The sequence below is a fragment of the Nansenia antarctica genome, assembly GCF_963989245.1.
Source record: "Nansenia antarctica genome assembly, chromosome: 15".
Classification (NCBI taxonomy): Eukaryota; Metazoa; Chordata; class Actinopteri; order Argentiniformes; family Microstomatidae; genus Nansenia; species Nansenia antarctica.
The window spans coordinates 9400758-9418579 of NC_137685.1; the positions used below are offsets into that span (position 1 = coordinate 9400758).

The following is a 17822-nucleotide window of genomic DNA, read 5'->3' on the forward strand; positions in this document are numbered from 1 at the left end:
TATGGCCGCGTTCGTAAATTCGTCGGAGCGCACACTGGGTTCAACGTGATAATGGAACCAAGTCAATTTGATTGGACAAGAGGCATTCACGTGGACGCTCCGGCGCTCTCAGAGCGAATTTACGAACGTGGCCTATACTTAAATCACAGTCGACATTAACTTGAATCAGGCTTTTTCAATTAATTGCTGATTGAGTTATCAACGTACGTGAAATACCCCCCTGGATAGCAACACAGAGACATACACACACACCAGGCTAGCATCACAGAGACACACACACACCAGGCTAGCATCACAGATACACACACACACCAGGCTAGCATCACAGAGACACACACACCAGGCTAGCAACCCAGATACACACACACCAGGCTAGCAACCCAGACACACACACCAGGCTAGCATCACAGAGACACACACACCAGGCTAGCAACCCAGATACACACACACCAGGCTAGCAACCCAGACACACACACCAGGCTAGCATCACAGAGACACACACACACCAGGCTAGCATCACAGAGACACACACACCAGGCTAGCAACCCAGATACACACATACACCAGGCTAGCAACCCAGATACACACACACCAGGCTAGCAGCACACACACACACCAGGCTAGCAACCCAAATACACACACACACACCAGGCTAGCAACCCAAATACACACACACACACCAGGCTAGCAACCCAGATACACACACACCAGGCTAGCAGCACACACACACACAAGGCTAGCAGCAGAGACACACTTACAGCTAACAACACAGATACACACACACACCAGGCTAGCATCACAGACACACACACAGACACAGACACAGACACACAGACACAGACACACACACACACACACACACACACACCAGGCTAGGCCTGCAACACAGAGACTAACGCACACATTCAGAGAGTCCCTCAGCGCACTAGAGCCATCAATCAATTACCAAGCAGACACACCGGGCTGGAGAGATGGAGAGATTTCAGAGATTTTCTCTCTTTTTTGTAGATTCCCATCTGTTATTGTTTATTTCAATCTTTAAACCTTTGAAGTAACATCAAACTGACAAAACAGCCAGCAGAAAAACAAGACACTTCGTCTGAAACTCCTGACATCGACAGTTCAAACCAATGTCCTGATCGGAATATGCTTTTCATGCCTGTATAACCATCACACATCAATCACAATCACAAGCCTTGGATGAACAGTGAGGTCCGCTCACTGCTGAAGATACGCGATGCCGCTTTCAGATCAGTCCACGCAGAGGCTTTTAGCCTCTCATCAATCATGTGTCTCATCAATGTGTCTCATCAGATCATCAATCAGCAAAATTAGCCTTTCCTCCTTAGTTATGTATCCAGGGACTTTTGGTTTAACCGAATGTGAACATGCAGTGTTTCCCAAAACATAGTCAAATCTTTCCCGACAGTCTCATTACGAACCAAAAGTCTTTTTAGCGCTAGCACAGCTATTACCTGGACACTCCCATTAAACTAACCAAAGCAAGACACCGGAGCATTCGTACAATCTGGGCGTTTATTACAGAGGAACAGGGTGACTGACAGTCAACAGTGACTCTGAAGAAGAGGCAAGTTGAAACGTCAGTCTCCCTGTTCCTCTGCAATAAACGTGCAGATTGTATGAATGCTCCGGTGTCTTGCTTTGGTTAGTCTAATGGAGGTGTCCAGGTAATAGTTTTGCTATTATATTGTCCTCTACTGCTGAGCACCAAAACCCTCGGATCTTAAACTTGGCTGAAGCGCGCTGGACTTTTACATTTGGTACTTTTAGCGTTGTTTGTATGGATTTAGTTGAAGCGCATTTTTCAGCTCTGCTCGTGGAAAGTGTTCCAGCAGGTTCGCAGAAAGGACAGGGCTTTAATCATTTGAAATTGCCGTCTCAGTCAAACCCAACAACAATGTCATTTTGAATCCAGAAAAGCCGCAGTTTTGTTAGGGAACGGTTTATCGGGTTCCAAAAATTGGAAACCGTCCAACCCTACTCCCTACCATGGAGTCCCTCAAGGCAGACCGGTGTCAGTGGAGGAAGGCTAGCATCATCAAGGCTACCTCGCACCGCAGCCAGTCTGTTTGATTCCCTGCCATCTAAGAGACTCAAGAAGTACAGGGTCCCCAGGTCCCGTATCAGCAGACTCCAGAACAGCTTCCCACACCACCCCTGGTCAATGTGAACACTCAATTACCCTTTGCACTACTGCTGTTTACAAATTACACATACCATATTTTTGCTCTCTTTTTAATTTAGCCTCTCTTTATACATCTGTATAGACCATAGGGATGGACGGTTTCCAATTATTGAAACCGAAAAACCGTCAGAGAGTAAAACCGCGGTTTTCCGGTTAACCGAAAAATACAGTAAAAAACAAAACAAAAAAAAAACAAAAAAAAAACTTAAAAAGAGCGCCAATTTCAAATAATTGAGCCCTACTGCTACAATACACTCATGTCAAACACCATTAAAACACCGTAAGCACAGTCGCAACACATTTAGGCTACTTAGTTTCACAAATATAAGTGGAAAGGCAGACTTTTGTAAGCTACACCATACATGAAAACACATGAACACTTAACACACCAGCTCCGCTGATCCAGGGTGCACGCCTGCACGGAAGATCATCTCTTGGAACAGCGTCTTCATTGAATGAACTGCTTTCTCAATATCTTGGTTCTTAGACAAAGTTTCAGCTGCTGCTCAATGTATTTAAATATTTGAATACTGCTCAATAATCACTGAAATATTAGACTTAGAATTATGCAGTGAACATACTTAAAGCTTTTCATAAAAACCACATGCCGCGAGACTGACTCGTCCTGAACTGTCGTAAGTCAATCAACAAAGAATGCCCCATCAAAATAAAAGTGCCCATGGTAGAGCTGTCAAAATAGAGCTTTCAAAATAAATGTACTAATACAGATAGAGATAAATACAGAACTACCTTTGCGTCACTAAGTGACCGCGTATCTTCTGAGACATGCGTTCTGTCATCACTTTCAGTAGCGCCTTCACACACAGTGGCGCTGTGCACAAACACTCTTGATCCGTATAGCTCTTGTTTTATTATATTGTGGTTTAGTAAATACTGCACTTGGAGTTACATTCAATGCATGATTTGTGCTATAGAACATAAATAAAGTTTGATTGATTGATTGATATCAAATCAAATCACATTTTATAGCGCATTTCTCACAAAAGTGACCCAATGCGCTTTACAGAGAGCAGTGAAAATGATCTTATTAAATGTAAGCGAGTAATTGTAAAAAACCTTTCCTATCTACCAATAACTGAAGGCAACTATCTTTCCCATAGAGTGATTCGTTACCCTTAAATATAATCCCAATTAGATATTAATCCTCAATTATTCTTCACAACTGACCAAACCTCTCACTCATTGCGCGGCAGATTCAGACTGTATCATTGTTATTTTCACACACGACAAACATGTGACATGTTCCAGTTTTATTCTTATTCTATTTTATTCTTCTAAAAAAAAAAATTAAAAAAAAAAAAAAAAAAAACGGTTTCAGACGGTTTTGATAAAAAACCGTTTCTATTTTTATAAACCGCGGTTTTCGGTTTAACCGAAAAACCGTCCATCCCTAATAGACCATGCTGTACATAGCTACCTTAACTGTACATAGCTTACTACTATTCTTTCCTGTAGATACTTGTAAATTTCGTTGTTTGGTACCTGTACTGTAGCAATGACAATAAAGTCCATTCATTCATTCATTCATTCATTCATTCATTCATTCATATACTTGCCATACTGTACCCATCAGTATCATGTTTTATATCACTATTTGCACTTCAGGTTAGATGCTCAACTGCATTTCGTTCTTGGACTCTGCAATGACAATAAAGTTGAATCTAATCTAAATCACACAAGGAACTCAATCTGATCGTTATATCGACGCCTCGTGGAGATCACACAGCCTCACCACCCCCCCTGGTGACCGTTCTATGACACTACACTTGGAAACAAAAACACTCTCAAAGCAGTTCTTTTCTGCCTCACACATCAAACACACCGCAACACACATCAAACAACTTGTGAGCTCCAGGATTAAGCAAATTCCAGCCCTACATTCCAAAATAACTTCCGTTTTAGGACGTGAGGCCTATCCATATCAAGCCACAGATGATGAGTGAAGTGCTTTTCAGCAGGAAGAGACAGACTGTGACATCATCCCTATGGTGATGTGACATGTCTGTGATCTGGGATCAAAAGGTAGAGGGTACCTTTGAGGGTTTTCTTTAGGTGAGAGAGGAGGCCTCCAAGTCTCTGCAGGTCAAAGTAATCCACTTTCCCATTATAGAAGAGCTGAGGGGGGACGTAGGCCTCTGGGGGAGGGAGAGGGAGAGAGAGGGAGGGAGGGAGGGAGGGAGGGGAGAGAGGGAGGGAGAGAGGGGAGAGAGGGAGGGAGAGGAGAGAGGGAGGGAGGGAGGGATGGAGGGAGAGAGAGGGGGAGGGAGGGAGAGAGAGGGAGGGAGGGAGGGGAGGGAGAGGGAGGGAGGGGAGAGAGGGAGGGAGGGGAGAGAGGGAGGGAGAGAGAGAGATATTAATCAGTTTAGTTTTGTTTCACTTCAACACCCACAGGCCTTCTGTTACAGTATACAATGTTAGATTATTATATGATACACGATATGGACAAAAGTATGTGGACAGAATTGTTTTGGGGGCTGTTTTCATGCTTTGGCTAGGCCCTTTCCAGTTTCAGCATGACAATGCCCCCATACACAAAGTGAAGTCCATAATGACATGGTTTGCCGAGTTTGGTCTGGGAGAACTTGACTGGCCTGCACACAGAGCTCTGACCTCAACCCCATCAAACACCTTTGGGATGAATTGGAACGCCCACTGCGAGCCAGTCCTTCTTGCCCAACATCAGTGGCCGACCTCATTAATGCTCTTGTGGCTGAATGGGACCAAATCCCTGCAACCATAATTCTAAAATCTAGTAGAAAGTCTTCCCAGACGAGTGGAAGCTGTTATAGCAGCAAAGGTGGGACCAACTCCATATTAATGCCCATGGTTTTGGAATGAGAAGTTCAACAAGCACATGGGTGTGATGTTCGGTTGTCCCAATACTTTTGTCCACATAGTGTATATTGGAGTCACCAGCTGCATCCTAATGAGGGCTGTTATCAGCTCTCTCTCAGAGAGAGAGAGAGAGACACACACAGAGAAGCAGAGAGAGAGAGAGAGAGAGAGAGAGACACAGAGAAACAGAGAGAGCGAGAGACACAGAGAAGCAGAGAGAGAGAGAGAGACACAGAGAAACAGAGAGAGCTGATGATAACAGGCCTCATTAGGATGCAGGTGGTGAAGCTGGTCCAGAAAGTGGTTAATTGCCCTTCTGAGTCATTTCCATAATAAAACCTCTCCCTGGAGCCAGAACACTGCAGGGGAAATTACACATGTAAAGACCCCTGGCCTTAACGGATAATATCTCCCACTTTTCTACTCCTAACAGGGCATGTTCTGCCCTTACCCTTTGATCAGAGATTGGTAAAAGGAACAGACGGGTAAAAGTCAGGCAGGTGGAGGACGAAATCGAAGGAGGTATGAAACACCAAGGTCCATCGGAATGCACGGAATGGAATAAGGAATGGGATCAAATGTTCCATTCCATGCATTACAACGAGCCTGTCCTCCGATTTCCACCTCCACCAGGCTCCACTGGTGTTGAGCAAAGCTGAGAGGACTGCAGATCCATCCAGACTCGGGTTCCACTTGGATTTTCTTTTATTTCAACATACTACAAAAACGAGTTTTGGAAAATAAATATTTTAACCTGCACAGCTAGGGTTTTGGCCAGGGTCAGGGTTAGGGGTAAAGGTCAGGGTTAGGGTTAGGGGTAACATCAGGGTAAAGGTCAGGGTTAGGGTTAGGGGTAACATCAGGGTAAAGATCAGGGTTAGGGGTAACATCAGGGTAAAGGTCAGGGTTAGGGGTAACATCAGGGTTTGGGCCAGGGTTAGGGTTAGGGGTAACATCAGGGTAAAGGTCAGGGTTAGGGGTAACATCAGGGTAAAGGTCAGGGTTAGGGGTAACATCAGGGTTTGGGCCAGGGTTAGGGTTAGGGGTAACATCAGGGTAAAGGTCAGGGTTAGGGTTAGGGGTAACATCAGGGTTTGGGCCAGGGTTAGGGTTAGGGGTAACATCAGGGTAAAGGTCAGGGTTAGGGTTAGGGGTAACATCAGGGTAAAGATCAGGGTGAGGGGTAACATCAGGGTAAAGATCAGGGTGAGGGGTAACATCAGGGTAAAGGTCAGCGTTAGGGTTAGTAGTAACATCAGGGTAAAGGTCAGCGTTAGGGTTAGGGGTAACATCAGGGTAAAGGTCAGGGTCAGGGTTAGGGGTGACATCAGGGTTTGGCCCAGCGTTAGGGTTAGGGGTAAGATCAGGGTAAAGGTCAGGGTTAGGGTTAGGGGTGACATCAGGGTAAAGGTCAGGGTTAGGGTTAGGGGTAACATCAGGGTAAAGGTCAGGGTTAGGGGTAACATCAGGGTAAAGGTCAGGGTCTCACCTTCACTGCTGACGCTCCCGGGGGTCTTCCTCTTGCCCTCGTCCCAGTAGCTCCTGACCGCCACGATCAGACGGTGCAGGAAACACACCATGTACTCTGGAGGGCACAGCGCTGTGGGGTGCTGCACACACACACACACGAAAAAAAAAACATTGTACTCTGAAGGGCACTACGTGTCGGTGTGTTGACAAAACACACAACAGAGGAGGACACACACAACACACACTGCAGAGGAGGACACACACAACACACAAGAGGACACACTGCTTCTCATCAAGGTGACTACAGACGTCCGTCCTCACCCCTCTGTTACTGGCGTTCTCCTGAAGAAACTTCCGGAACTTGTTCAAGAATATATACCGCGACGCCTCCCCCTGTGAGAGAGGGTGGGAGGGTGAGAGAGAGGGTGGGAGGGTGAGAGAGAGAGAGAGAAGGTGGGAGGGTGAGAGAGAGAGAGAGGGTGGGAGGGTGAGAGAGAGAGAGGGTGGGAGGGTGAGAGAGAGAGAGAGAGGGTGGGAGGGTGAGAGAGAGAGAGGGTGGGAGGGTGAGAGAGAGAGAGAGAGAAAGTTAATTGAAGGTCACAGAATAAGCGAGATGACTCATCCATCCTGTGGCCCTTAAAATGGAACGGAATGGTGTGACATCTGTCATACATGCAGCTGTGCCCACCGAGTGTAGCAGACACACACACACTCACCCACACACACACTCACCCACACACACACACACACACACACACACACACACACAACGTACCGTCCCTTTGTCTTTGTTGTTGAGCATCAGCTTAAGGATCTGCACCTGCAACTCCTCCACCACTAGACACAACAACAACATCCACAACATCATCAACATCAACAACAACACAGCTGAGTCAGTCTGCTTCAGGCATCAGAGACAGGCCCAGTCCTCCCAAACCAATGCACCCTACACCCTAAACCCTGCACCCTAAACCCTGCACCCTAAACTCTGCACCCTAAACCCTGCACCCTAAACCCTGCACCCTAAACCCTGCACCCTAAACCCTGCAGGGCTTGACATTAAGCTTTTTCAGGTGCAAGTGAACTTATCTTTTACTTGTCCGAGAGCTCAAGTTACTTGTCCAAATATGACGACGTGTTTGTGTGTGTGTGTGTGTGTGTCTACTAACACACAACAAGCAACATTACATTACATTCCAATTCCAACAATTACTGTGGATCTACGTGCACACCAGAGAACTTTCGATTTCAAAGTTTAAAGTAAAGGCGTCTTGCCAGGATTAATGTTTTGATTCAAAGGCTTGATTTGCCAGATTCCCTAGGAATGATTGTTTTAATTTTGAGTTATTTAATTTGAAATTATAATCAATATTAACAATTAATTAGTTGTGACATAGTGTAACAATTAACCCGCTGATGGGGCAAATTGTCACAAATGCACATTGTCTATTTAACGGTCTACAGCTCTGTACTGAAATAAGATATAATATTATAATATAATCAATACAAAATATGTGCATTGTGTGATGTATTGTGCCCAGTAAATGTTAAGACAGCGTGTGACAACATACCCCGCGCTCCCCTACTCAGCAGACATAGATTGTTTGACAAGGCAGCAGACATTGACAGGGCAGCATACATTGACATGGCAGCATACATTGGCAAGGCAGCATACATTGACAAGGCAGCTACATTGACAAGGCAGCAGACATTGACAAGGCAGCAGACATTGACATGGCAGCAGACATTGACATGGCAGCAGACATTGACAAGGCAAGAGACATTGACAAGGCAGCATACATTGACAAGGCAGCATACATTGACAAGGCAGCATACATTGACAAGGCAGCATACATTGACAAGGCAGCAGACATTGACAAGGCAGCAGACATTGACAAGGCAGCAGACATTGACAAGGCAGCAGACATTGACATGGCAGCAGACATTGACAAGGCAGCAGACATTGACAAGGCAGCATACATTGACAAGGCAGCATACATTGACAAGGCAGCAGACATTGACAAGGCAGCATACATTGACATGGCAAGAGACATTGACAAGGCAGCATACATTGACAAGGCAGCAGACATTGACAAGGCAGCAGACATTGACATGGCAGCAGACATTGACACGGCAGCAGACATTGACACGGCAGCATACATTGACAAGGCGGCATACATTGACAAGGCAGCATACATTGACAAGGCAGCATACATTGACAAGGCAGCTACATTGACAAGGCAGCATACATTGACAAGGCAGCTACATTGACAAGGCAGCATACATTGACAAGGCAGCATACATTGACATGGCAGCATACATTGACATGGCAGCATACATTGACATGGCAGCATACATTGACATGGCAGCATACATTGACATGGCAGCATACATTGACATGGCAGCATACATTGACATGGCAGCAGACATTGACAAGGCAGCAGACATTGACAAGGCAGCAGACATTGACAAGGCAACAGACATTGACAAGGCAGCATACATCGGCAGAACACAGGCAATGGTGTTTCGTCCAATGACATTTTGCGTTTCCCGCTTTTCCTGGCAGCTGGCCAGTTTTAGGTGCTTGAAGGAACATCGTGCTGCTGGCTTGAGTAACGTGTCGGATTCTTTCACTACGGACTTAAAATTTCCACAAGCCAACTTCACGGTCAAGAAGGTTGGCACTTTTGCGGACAGTAGAGTTAATAACGGTTACGTGCACGCAATAGCATTCAAATTTCTGATACAAGCTACACCGCCTCATAGGCAGCATAGCTCGTTAAAACATTTATGACTTAATAAATGTTAAATGTTATTACTTTTCCGATCGGACAACTGGAGGAGGAATTCAGGAACTCTTTTTTTGTGGATATTAATAGATATTGATATATTTATTTTTCGCTTTGTTTTGACTTGTCAGTCAGATAAGTGCAGGAGGAAGTCCGAACATAAAAAGTACTTGTCCCGGACAAGCGGACAAGCGTTAATGTCGAGCCCTGACCTGCACCCGACACCCTGCACCCTGCATCCTGCACCCTGCATCCTGCATCCTGCACCCTGCATCCTGCACCCTGCATCCTGCATCCTGCATCCTGAATCCTGAATCCTGCACCCTAAATCCTGCACCTTACACCGTGAAGCTGCCCCCTACACCCTACACCCTGCACCCTACACCCTGCACCCTACACCCTGCAGCCTACACCATGCACCCTGCACCCTGCACCCTACACCCTACACCCTACACCCTGCAGCCTACACCATGCACCCTGCACCCTGCACCCTACACCCTGCATCCTGCACCCAACCCCTTCAACCTGCCACCTACATCCTGCACCCTAAATCCTGCACCCTAAATCGTGCACCTTACACCGTGAAGCCTACACCCTGCATCCTGCATCCTGCATCCTGCATCCTGCACCCTACCCCCTTCAACCTGCCACCTACACCCTACACCCTACACCCTACACCCTGCACCCTGCACCCTGCACCCTGCAACCTACACCCTGACACTTCTGAGGGGATTCTGAGAGGATTGGATGAAAGATGTGATCTGATTTCAAATGAAGTCACATGGTAGTAATATTATAGCGTGGAAAATATTGGCTAGTTAGAATTCCCACCATATTATTCCCTATAGGGGCACATGGCAAACAGACGGTCAGACGGTTAGACAGACAGACGGACTCACCCTCGATCCTCTTCTTCAGCCTCTGACAGCCTCTCTCGTAGGCCCGCCTCCTCAGCCTCTCGTCCGCAGTCTCGTCCTTCGGCTCCCTCTCGTCCTTCCCCTGGGCCAATCAGAGAGAGGTTAGACACGCACACGCACACACACAACACACCAAGGACTTTTGCAGGAAGCACAGGTGCTTTAACATTACGTTTTGTAGAAAGCAAGCGTCTGATTGGCTGTCACCTCTTTGTCGAAGCGTGTGGGCCACCAGGTGGTGGGGATGAGCTCCTCTAGCCCCGCCTCCTTCACCCTCAGCGGCGTCTTGATGTAGAAGAAGACCACGGAGCGCAGCACGTCAAACGTGGTCTTCTGTTAAAGACGGTAACAACTCAGAATGGTCATCGGGGGAAGCTGGTGGAGGTAGAAAGCGAAGGACCGATTTTCAACCTCCACCAGCCTCCCCTGTAGCAGACATGCATCAGACACATCAGTCCAAAGGCACGGGAACAGAAGGGCATTGAAACAGGAAGTAACACAAGAATGAGCTGAAAACGAAAGAAGAAAAAACCCTCTAGCCTCCAATACACCGTACTCCAGACAGTCAAGGGTATCATTACGAGCACTTCAACCAATTAGGGTTTGCATCAAAATACCCTTTAAGTGTCGAGTTCTTTCAAATCGAATCAAATGCATCTTCAGCAGTACTTATGACTCCTAGACACTTAGACCAATGAAAGGACATCTCCTAGGCACTTAGACCAATAAAAAGACATCTCATAGTAATTTAGACCATTGAAAAGACATCTCCTTGGCACTAAGACTGTTGAAAGGACATGTCCTAGGCTCTTGGACCAATGAAATAAGATCTCCTAGGCACTTGGACCAATGAAAAAACATCTCCTAGGCTCTTGGACCAATGAAAGGATATAGGACGTTGCTGAGCAGGTACTTCCTGGACTTCTCGTGGCGAAGGATGGCCGTAGTGAGACGCAGGTAATGGATCTGGAGAATATAGAACAGGACATTTTAACACATCAGATCAAGTCAAAGTACTGCTTCAATATACATTGTATTTTAGGGTTGGGCGGTTTTACGGTTATACTGAAAACCGCGAAAATAGCAACGTTTTTTGTCAATACCGTCATAAAACCATCGTAAATTGTTATGTATAATGTTGTTTGTACAGCACCAATGTATGTGTGGTTGAAGATGCTATTGAAAGTGATGACAGAACTTTTTGTAAAAAAAAGTATAATTTGTCAAATAAATAACCAGTTAAAAAATACAATTTAGAAGCGATCATAACAGCATGTCACGTGACCACTTCTCCTCAGAAGCATACACGATGACAGCACTCATCTGCTGTAACACACTCTGCACTTTGGACTCGGGTGCAGTGTTTCCCATACATAGCCACATTTGTCCCATCATAGTTTTATTACGAACCGAAAGTATTTTTAGCGCAGTTTTTATTGATTTATTTTAAGCACATTTTTTTCAGCACTGCTCGTGGAAAGTGTTCGAGCAGCATCACGGAAAGGATAGGGCCATCTTTCACCAGCCACTGTCCCAAACTCATCATTTGAAATTGACAGCTCCTTCAAAGCGGTTTACCGTGGGATTCAAAATCACATTGTTGTAGGGCCTACAACACCGCCCAACCCTAGGGCCTACAACAATGTGATTTTGAATCCCAGGGTAAACCGCATTTAAACTGTAAACCGTGGTTTTATTTGGGGGCGGTTTAACAGTATAAAAAATTGGAAACCATTGTAATTTGTGTGTTGTGGTGTGGTTGTATGGGTTGTTGGGGGCGTTGGTTGCAGGATGTGGCCTTGTTGTCTTGTTTTGTTATTATGTGTGTTTTAAAAGAAAATAAAGAAACATTTGATCACAAAAAAATAATAATTGGAAACCGCCCAACCCTATTGGATATCAATTTGAACATTTGAGCATTCCGAACAAAGTGTGTGTGTTATGAGACATGAGAGAAGAGAAAGCATGCGTTGCTAGTGGTTTCATACTCCCAAACGTGAAGGAGGTCAGTCAAGGATTATTGTATCTATCAGTGACACTTAGTGGGCGTTAATTATTGTTTCATTGGCTTGTTCCCTCCCTTTTCTCTACAGAGAGTCGTGAGAACAGCCCAGAAGATCACCGGCGCCCCCCTCCCCTCTCTGGAAGAGCTGTACAACACACGCTGTCTCAGGAAGGCCTCCAAGATCTCCAGGGACCCGACCCACCCTGGGTACGTACACTTTACCAGGCTGCCCTCGAAAAGGCGGTTCAGGACCCTGGCCGCTAAGACAAACAGACTGAAGAACAGCTTCTACCACAGGGCCGTCCAGGCCCTGAACACAGCAAAGGCCTGAGTTCTGGGCCCTGGACAGTCTGGACGGATTGTATGGCAGCTGCTGGACTGAAAAAGTCAGGTGTAGTGCTGAGGCACAAACATGTACATTTCAAGCCTGCAAACTGTGACACTTTAAATAACGTGAAACAATACTATTGTGCAATATGACAACCCTAGTCGTCTATCTGTACAGTATAGTACAGTGGATTGTGTACATAGCCTTTATTTATGTAAACCAGCTCCTTACCCTTTTTTTTTTTTTTAAGTGATTTTTTTTCTTCCCTTTCCTAGCACCAGGGGAGCCACCCCTCCTAAATGTCGTTGTTTGGTACCTGTACTGTAGCAATGACAATAAAGTCCATTCATTCATTCATTCATTCTCTCTCTTTCCACTCCCCTTCACAGATCTGATTGGACGATGTGTGTGGAAGCAATACAGTGAAACCTAACTGGGGCAGAGTGTAATGATAATTCATCTTAACAGGTAAACACACACCATTTCGCATTATTTGAGATATTTTGAACAGTTTAAACGAAGTGCCGACACAGCTATTTTGCCTGTGGACATCCAACTGGTCCCCATAGGGATAGTATTGGGGCCAGAACGTTGGACCATAATACTAACTGGGCCAGAGTGGTATAGAAGGGTGGGTGACAACCCGCCTAGCTAACTAAAGCCTTCAATTGACACCTTCCTTTATGGGACAGAACTATACTGAGAGTAGTTGAGATGTTGAGCATTCCTGACTGTACAGCCAGCCAGTAACTCAGTAAGACAGAACAGTGTCCCAGCGGAGGCCCCAGCCAGTAACCTTGACCCAGTCAGCCCACAGCCTCTGTGGTGTTGGAAGGACACGCAGCCACACCAGAACAGCTGCTGTCCTCATGTTCACGTGTATGGATATATCCACCTACATGTGTTGTTATGTATGTATACAGTGCCCTCCACAAGTATTGGCACCCCTGGTAAAGATGAGCAAAAAAAATCTTTAACATCCAACCTTTAATTGTAAATGTATTCTGAGGAAAATAAATTCTGTCATCAAGAAATTATTATTTCGAACAAAACCATGTGTCACAATTACATAGATTATATGCTAATCTACACAGTGTGTAATTGATTCCTATGCAAATCAGAGACCCTATAAAAACAAAGATAGTCATTCCAAAATGATGTGCACTATTATCCTTGCATGGACTCATTTTAACTTACTGAGTCATTTGTTGATGACATTTTCGCATTTTAGCTCATTTTAGAGTGTCATAGCAAAGGGTCTGAATACTTATGTATGAGGTATTTCTGTATTTCAATTTTAATACATTTACTGAAATTTTTGTAATTGTCACTGTAGGCAGCATACATTGACAAGGCAGCTACATTGACAAGGCAGCATACATTGACAAGGCAGCTACATTGACAAGGCAGCAGACATTGACAAGGCAGCAGACATTGACAAGGCAGCAGACATTGACAAGGCAGCTACATTGACAAGGCAGCAGACATTGACAAGGCAGCAGACATTGACAAGGCAGCTACATTGACAAGGCAGCAGACATTGACAAGGCAGCAGACATTGACAAGGCAGCTACATTGACAAGGCAGCAGACATTGACAAGGGAGCTACATTGACAAGGCAGCATACATTGACAAGGCAGCAGACATTGACAAGGCAGCAGACATTGACAAGGCAGCAGACATTGACAAGGCAGCTACATTGACAAGGCAGCAAACATTGACATGGCAGCAGACATTGACAAGGGAGCTACATTGACAAGGCAGCATACATTGACAAGGCAGCAGACATTGACAAGGCAGCAGACATTGACAAGGCAGCAGACATTGACAAGGCAGCAGACATTGACACGGCAGCATACATTGACACGGCAGCAGACATTGACAAGGCAGCAGACATTGACAAGGCAGCATACATTGACAAGGCAGCATACATTGACAAGGCAGCATACATTGGCAAGGCAGCAGACATTGGCAAGGCAGCAGACATTGGCAGAACACCAGCAATGGTGTTTCGTCCGATGACATTTTGCGTTTTCCCGCTTTTCCTGGCACCTGGACAGTTGTAGGTGCTTGAAGGAACATTGTGCTTGCTGGCTTGCGTAATGTGTCGGTTTCCACAAGCCAACTTCGCGGTCAAGAAGGTTGGCACTTTTGCGGGCAGTGGAGTTAATAACGGTCACGCGCACGCAATAGCGCTACAATTTATGATACAAGCTACACCGCGCCTCATAGGCAGCGGGAATGAGGTGCGGCATAGCTTGTTGAAACATTTATTACTTTTTTCGATCGGACAACTGAAGGAGGAATTTTAAAAAAATGCGGATATTCATACATATAGATTTATTGGTCCACTTGCCCGAACATAAAATGTACTTGTCCCGGGACAAGCGGACAAGCCTTAATGTCGAGCCCTATAAAGACACTGGTGGTTGATGTCTCAACCCAGGAGGATGTCCTGCATAATACATGGCTGTTCCCATCCAGGAACCATCCTTTATGACTATATACTGAATGTATATAATGCGTACGACTGTATTTGACCATTCTAGTGATATTCGGTGCCTGTACCTGATACCTGCCCCTCTGCCGTTAGAGAATTTCTGAGTGATGTCACACGACGGACAGACACACGGACGCAGGCGTGTGCGGGACGGGGTGGACTCACCTGGGTGAGGTGCAGCAGAGGGCTAGACTCTGACTCTGACTCTGCCTCTGCCTCTGACTCTGAGTCAACACCTCTAACGGTCTGTACAGGTGTGTGTGGCTGTGGGCGGGACCGGGTCGGGGTCTGGGGGCGGCCCCTCCTACCTGGAAGCCCAGGTCGGGGATGATGGGAGAGAATCTGTAGGCCCTCAGGAGAGACATCATCAGCTGCTTCAGACACTCGTTCACCTCGTAGTCCTGAGGGGGAGGAACAGGAAGTGATGTCATATGGAGAGCACCTCAGCGAAACACGCTGGGACAGGAAATGACAGTTAACAAACATACATTTACATATGTGTGGTGTGTGTGTGTGTGTGTGTGTGTGTGAGTGTGAGTGTGAGTGTGAGTGTGAGTGTGAGTGTGAGTGTGAGTGTGAGTGTGAGTGTGAGTGTGAGTGTGTGTGTGTCAGGCCTCCACCTCCATCAGCAGCCAGAAGAGATCCAGGAGCTGCTGGATGAGGGGGTGTTCGTCCACGGAGCCGCCCCCCTCTAGGATATTCAACAGGAAGTTCATCAGGACGTCCTCCACCAAGTACACTTTACACTGGGGACACAAACACACACAACATCCCATATAACACCCACACCAGCCAGTACACTTTACACTGGGAACGCAAATACCACCCCCACAACACCCTGCTCTACCCTGCATGCTTTATCCCAGATGCTCAACGCTACCCAGAGTGGGGTACAGAGACATGGTAATATTAGGGTCATGTTCAGCCTTATCTAAATGGGAGTGAGCTCTGTGTAGCTCCTGAGGGCATCATCCACACCCACGTCTGCCTGGTAGTCCAACTGCAGGGGGACTGCAGCAAGGATGTCTTCACCAGGGGCCTCGTGTGTGCTAGCAGCAGTATTTCCACGGTCTTCATGACAGGGATGTCAAGGCTACCGGTCTATAGTCATGGTGTGTGTGTGTGTGTATGTGTGTAAATCATATAGAAATTAAATAAATAAATCCATCAAATGGACCACCACTCACCACAAGGGGGGCAAAGTAGTTGAAGACGTGGGCCAGCGTGACCAGGACGGTGGGATCCCCTTGGAGCTTCCAGCAGGCCCTCTCCTTCTCCACCACCTTCTCCTCCTGGCGGGGCGACGGCAACACGTTTACATTTCATTTGACATTTTTGCCACCATTATCCAAAGCGACTTACAACAAATCCATTTGTCTAAGTGAGTGAATCATCTATTCATCAGTCATCATAAGACACAGTAATCTATGCCAGAACCAGGGGCAGTTACAATGCGGTTTTGTGTCGTTGTTTTTTTATTCATAGAGAGAAACTGTACTGGGGGGTAGTGAGGGTAAGCGGGGATGAGGAGGTCTTAAGAAGGGACCGTTAAGATGGAGCCTGAAGAGATGGGTCTTCAGCTTACAACGTTCGATTTGTGTTTCTTTGGTCTGCAGAAACGATCCCCCAGAACATATCCATTGGAGACTATGTTGTAAAGACCAGCCATGATGAGACAGTACCTGTGTGTGTGTCTAATGGGGCTTTTCCACTACGGTGCTGACCCGGGTCAGCCCGGGCTGGCCTGCTTCTTTGGCGCTTTTCCATTTGTCGGCCTGGGTCGGTTCGGGTCGGTTCGGGTCGCTTCTTTAGCTACCCTTCGATACCAGGAACCAAATTCAGACCCGGAACATTTTTGCGAGGCTGCGTGTGACGTGTGACGCTGCACACCGTTGATTGGTCAATGGAAATCGTCACAACATCGTCATCGTTTGTGTTCACTGTACACCTCTAACCGCCATCTTTAAATACCACATTCGCTCTTGGAAAATGTCACTACAGTTTCTGTAATAGCTTATTAATAAAGATTCGAAAAATTATGCTGACCATCGTATTATCTTAGTTTAATGTCATTTCAATGCATCATAGAACTTTTATTTACAACAAGCATAACACAAAAATCGCTATTATGCACCGTCTTTGCCCGTGAATAACACCGGCTGTGAATGTGGTACAAACACAATACTCCTTTGCTAACTCCACCATCGGTATACGGTCATTTTGAGCCCTGAACCACCGCGCTGACACCCCGAGAAGTTATGCTTTTAACCTTAAACTCAATGAACCGGGAGTTCACCCGCTGCTGCAAGCGTATCTATAACGAACGCGGAGATTGAATGAGCCCCGCGTCAGTCAGCCTTTCCGTAGAAATTGATGATAGTGCTGCATTATGTTGATCTATTTATATCGATCTATTATTGCCAATTCCTTATTACCAGTGGAAAGGGGGAAGGCTAAAACACTTTGAATGGGATAGATAGGACTTTCCGTTCAATGAAGCATTGATACTCGCGAGTTCATCTCGCTTTTCCCCACGTGTATTAAACAATCTAAGCAATCTAATCAGAGCAGTTGTTATTATGTAATATTATTGATGGATGTGCCATTTTTGATGGACAGCAGTGAACGGATGACTTGATGTGAGCATGTATTTGACTAATGCCGATAGTAATAAATCAAGTATAGAGATTCCGACCCGTGTTGAACATCCTATTTCCTTGTCAAATCGTGTATGCTGTGCACCTAATCTAT

At 46.0% G+C, this 17822-nt stretch overlaps 1 protein-coding gene across 1 annotated transcript in view; it reads right to left on the reverse strand.

Annotated features, from left to right (window-relative positions):
• rnf123 (ring finger protein 123) overlaps positions 1 to 17822 on the reverse strand; it is a gene marked incomplete at its 3' end in the record, with an annotated part of 162270 nt that overhangs the window by 128545 nt on the left and 15903 nt on the right. The window contains exons 11-20 of the mRNA XM_080545540.1: positions 16259 to 16363; positions 15692 to 15817; positions 15380 to 15472; positions 11136 to 11204; positions 10446 to 10568; positions 10221 to 10320; positions 7308 to 7369; positions 6854 to 6925; positions 6552 to 6672; positions 4261 to 4362 (exon numbers count right to left, since the gene is read on the reverse strand). Coding sequence (XP_080401666.1) covers positions 4261 to 4362; positions 6552 to 6672; positions 6854 to 6925; positions 7308 to 7369; positions 10221 to 10320; positions 10446 to 10568; positions 11136 to 11204; positions 15380 to 15472; positions 15692 to 15817; positions 16259 to 16363 — 973 coding nt within the window. The remainder of the gene's footprint in view (positions 1 to 4260; positions 4363 to 6551; positions 6673 to 6853; positions 6926 to 7307; positions 7370 to 10220; positions 10321 to 10445; positions 10569 to 11135; positions 11205 to 15379; positions 15473 to 15691; positions 15818 to 16258; positions 16364 to 17822) is intronic.